At 35.9% G+C, this 4,074-nt stretch overlaps 1 protein-coding gene across 1 annotated transcript; it reads left to right on the top strand.

The window, feature by feature from the left end:
- Positions 1-201: 201 nt before the first annotated feature.
- LOC145011228 (NHL domain-containing protein) lies at positions 202-3,383 on the top strand. Its single transcript, XM_078969890.1, has 7 exons — positions 202-521; positions 653-733; positions 943-1,119; positions 1,262-1,432; positions 1,678-1,893; positions 2,131-2,219; positions 2,475-3,383. The coding sequence occupies exons 1-7, from the start codon at positions 419-421 to the stop codon at positions 3,168-3,170; spliced, it is 1,533 nt and encodes a 510-aa protein (XP_078826016.1). The 5' UTR covers positions 202-418; the 3' UTR covers positions 3,171-3,383.
- The last annotated feature ends 691 nt before the right edge of the window (positions 3,384-4,074 follow it).

Below are 4,074 nucleotides of genomic sequence, written 5' to 3'. Positions count from 1 at the left end.
TTAGAAATAAATATCTGGAAGTAAAAACATTTTCTATGAACTTGCATTATTGGTGTCAAAATATTTGTTTTTTTATTACAAAACAATAAATCTCAATCTTGTATTAAAAAAATATTATATCAAACATATTTACTGCAAATGATTCTCAACTCCAACTACTGTCCTCCACTGGCAAAGGCCCCCCAGCCCCTCCTCTTGTCATTTCTTGTCTTTTCCACCCCTTCTATCCTCTAATTCTTTCGCACATCTCTCAAAATCCCCACTCCTTTTCATGAAAAATCAAAAAACCCATCAAAAAGCACTCCCTTTTCCCTCTCTTTAACAAACCCATTTCAGATTCTCATTAGGGTTTCCCGTTTCAATTCATATGTAATGCAATCCACCTCCAAACTCTGATTCCTCTCAGCTCCTCACGAAAATGGCAGCAATGGGTAGAATTCTGCTCGTTTTCTCACTTGCTCTTTTACTTTTACTCTCTGTTAATGTTGGCGTATCTGCTGCTCCAGCTACTTCACCTGCTAGTGAGTGTACTACATTTCGTGGTTTCTGATTTTTTCTTCTTCAGATTTTCAAGTTAGGATCTGATTTTGTTGTACTGTACTTTCACTTACGCTCACAGCTTACAACTTACAACCCCTATTTCTTTTTGCAGGGATTGTTAATGGGGTTTTCTCAAATGTTGCTTCTGCTTTGATGAAATGGGCGTGGTCGCTCAAAACACCTGCCAAAACATGTAATAGATCTTGATTTTCAGCTGATTTCTCTTGCTTTTTCGATCATATGTGGTTAACAGTATCCTACAATGGTGGTATTTCCGTTTAATTTTTTTTTTGTCGGTTTTGTTCTTCGCATTCATTTATATATCAATCGTATCCATCTGTTCACTGAATGCTCCAATCGTTACTGATATCACTTGTTTTTTGTGGGTTTCCATTGTTTTAGCGATTACTGGGCGACCATTGATGAAATTTGAGAGTGGTTATAACGTCGAGACAGTTTTCGATGGAAGTAAGCTTGGGATCGAACCTCATGCTCTCGAGGTTTTACCTAATGGAGAGCTTCTTGTTCTCGATTCTGCTAATAGCAATCTATACAAGATCTCTTCATCTTTATCCCTCTGTAAGTAACCTTACTCCCATTTTCCTCTTCACCATTTTCATCTTCTGGGTATGAACAAAGTCGACAAACATTCAATTTCAATCCCATTTCCTTGGACCCACAAAACCAATAACCATTTGTTGATTTCTTTCCCCCTTTTCAGACAGTAGACCAAAGTTAGTAGCTGGATCAGCTGATGGGTATTCAGGCCATGTCGATGGGAAGCTTCGAGAAGCTAAAATGAATCACCCAAAAGGCCTTACAGTTGATGACAAAGGAAACATATACATTGCCGACACTGCCAACATGGCAATTAGAAAGATTAGTGATACAGGTATAAAATACAAAATGACGTTTTAAAAAAATCGACAAGAAAATGATGTCACACATAAGAAATCAAAGGAAAAAAGCAAATGAATCCAAATTTAGCAAAAAGTTAGGACCCTTTTTTGTATAACTTTGAGTATGAAGTCGTTCTTTCTATATTAAGTCCATTAAGTAAGCTATAACTTATATCTCTTAAGGTTTTTTAGGATTATGGAATATTAATTATTATTATTATTATTTTTTTTGGTATAGGAGTGACAACAATTGCAGGAGGGGGGAAAGTGGGCCGGGGTGGAGGACATGTAGACGGACCGAGTGAAGATGCAAAATTTTCTAATGATTTTGATGTTCTTTACATTGGAAGCAGTTGTTCACTTCTTGTTATAGATAGAGGAAACCAAGCTATTCGTGAGATTCAACTTCCGTTTGATGATTGTGCTTATCAATATGGAAGCGGTTTCCCTCTTGGTAAATGTCTAAACTACCCTTGAGTAGAGACAAATGAGTGAGCTTGCCATTGTTGTTTCTTGATGGAATTGTCTGACTATTAGTCAAATATCTAAAATACCCTTTTGTAAATATGAACTTATTGGACGATTGACAAAGATCAACACGATCGAGTTATCTTGCAATTTTTTTCGTTAAATACCGAAAATACCCTTTGATAGATTTATTGGTTATTGAACATTGTGAAATATATTGTAGGGATTGCAGTTTTGGTGGCAGCAGGTTTCTTTGGTTACATGCTTGCATTGTTGCAAAAAAGAGTTGGTAGCATGATTTCTTCCCAACAAGTAAGTCTTTATCACTTATGTTCTTCATATATGGTCAAAAATAGCATACTTGAGATGTCAAAATTTTATGAATTTATAGTCCGAATCAAAATCAATCTTTTTTCGAATCGTAATACTTATTATATTTTATTATGTCATAGCAAACTATTTTCCGAAAAACTTTATAATCTATCTCGATTTTAAAGTCAAAATTTACTCGGTTTGACCTCAAAAGTCAACATTACTAACATCTTTTGACCGATTCATTTCGTGAAGGATGAACCGCAACCTACAATGAAGCAAACCACCGTTCCACCGCCACCATACCAAAAACCGCCGCTAAGGCCGCCACTAATTCCGGTGGACAACGAGCCGGAAAAACCCGAAGAGGGTTTTTTCGGATCATTCGCAAAACTCATATCCAACTCCACCTCATCATTATCCGAAATCTTGACCGGACTTTTCCCGGGCTTAAAGAAAAAACAAGTCAACCATAATTACCAAAGTCAACACCACCACAAATACGGGTCAAACCCATGGCCCGTTCAAGATAGCTATATAATCCCAGACGGTGACGACCCACCGCCTCCTTCCATCGAGACCCGTACCCCCACCCCGAAAAAAACTTACCCTTTTATGACAAACGATGCGGAAAAAATCCAACATTTTCGTCAAAGTAGTCGCCATTTTTACACTGGTTGGGACCAAAATTTACAACAACAACAACAGCAGTATCAACAACAACAACAACAACAACAACAACAACAACAACAGTATCACAACCGTTATTATGTGTCAACGCCGGAGACTTACTACGAACAAAGCGCGGAAAAAACCGATGAGATTGTATTTGGAGCGGTTCAAGAACGAGCGGAGTCGATGGTGATAAAGCCGTTGGATCATGGGAATTCGGTTTATGATCATCGTGGAAAGATGAGGTCACGTTCGCGTGGATTTACTCGAGGGGATTGAAGGATATAATGTGGGAATAAAAGTTGGGGATTATTTCATTGTGGTGACTAATTTTGTAATGTTTTAAGAGTATAGTGGTAGGGTTTTATAGAACATATATGTTATATATGAGGCAGCATTGGGGTGGGGGATGTTTGTAAGAACTAAGAAGCTGCCATTGTTATGAAAAAAGTGAATATGAAATTCCTAAGGATGGATGGATGTTGTTTTTGAGTGATGGACTTCTTGAAGTGTTTGCAATTAAAAAGTTTGGTGATTTTGGAACAAAGGTGTGGATATAATTGTTTTTTTTTTTTTTTTTTTTAAATGATTTGTAAGGAGTGGAAGTGTTAGGAGTTATATACATAAATTATGTTTTAAAACGGGTGAGGTGGGTGGTATATTTGGTATATTTATTTTTAATGCTAATAAATGTTAACACATGTGCATGTTGGATCAAGAATGTCTTAGAGATCTTTGTATTCTTCTAACAACTTGTTAATTAAGTACAATCTTTTATTATTTTGTATCTCAAGATCTGCAAAACTGTACTTTAATAAAATAAAATCTGTTTCAATTTTATTCTTTCAAATTGCAAATTAACTCGAGTAAATTACACAAATGGTCCCTATAGTTTAGGATAGTCTGTATATATGGTCTTTAACTTTTTATTTCAGTTCAAACAGACCATTTAACATAGTTTATACAATTGACCTCTTTTTTCCCTTCCACAAATGAGTGATAATTTTTATTACTTGAGAAGAGGATAGGAAACCATTACGTGAAAATCAAAGAAGATGTGTTCTTGAAAGCCTTAAATAGAAAAAAGATGATGCTTTTTATTTGAATATCATAGATGATGAAACCTTATCATATAAACTGTTGACATCAATGTGATTGTTGGTGCAACATATACTCCATAAAG

This window comes from Lactuca saligna, chromosome 8 (assembly GCF_052625555.1).
Source record: "Lactuca saligna cultivar CGN05327 chromosome 8, ASM5262555v1, whole genome shotgun sequence".
Classification (NCBI taxonomy): domain Eukaryota; kingdom Viridiplantae; phylum Streptophyta; class Magnoliopsida; order Asterales; family Asteraceae; genus Lactuca; species Lactuca saligna.
This window is presented reverse-complemented; position numbering and strand designations above follow the sequence as displayed.

What these genes read in the sequence shown, in the direction of transcription:
- LOC145011228 (XM_078969890.1), top strand. Translation starts at nt 419, where the DNA reads ATGGCAGCAATGGGTAGAATTCTGCTCGTTTTCTCACTTGCTCTTTTA. An exon ending in CTCTTCATCTTTATCCCTCT is followed by an intron (nt 1,120 to 1,261) that starts GTAAGTAACCTT and finishes CCCCCTTTTCAG; the next exon opens with ACAGTAGACCAAAGTTAGTA. An exon ending in TAGAAAGATTAGTGATACAG is followed by an intron (nt 1,433 to 1,677) that starts GTATAAAATACA and finishes TTTTTGGTATAG; the next exon opens with GAGTGACAACAATTGCAGGA.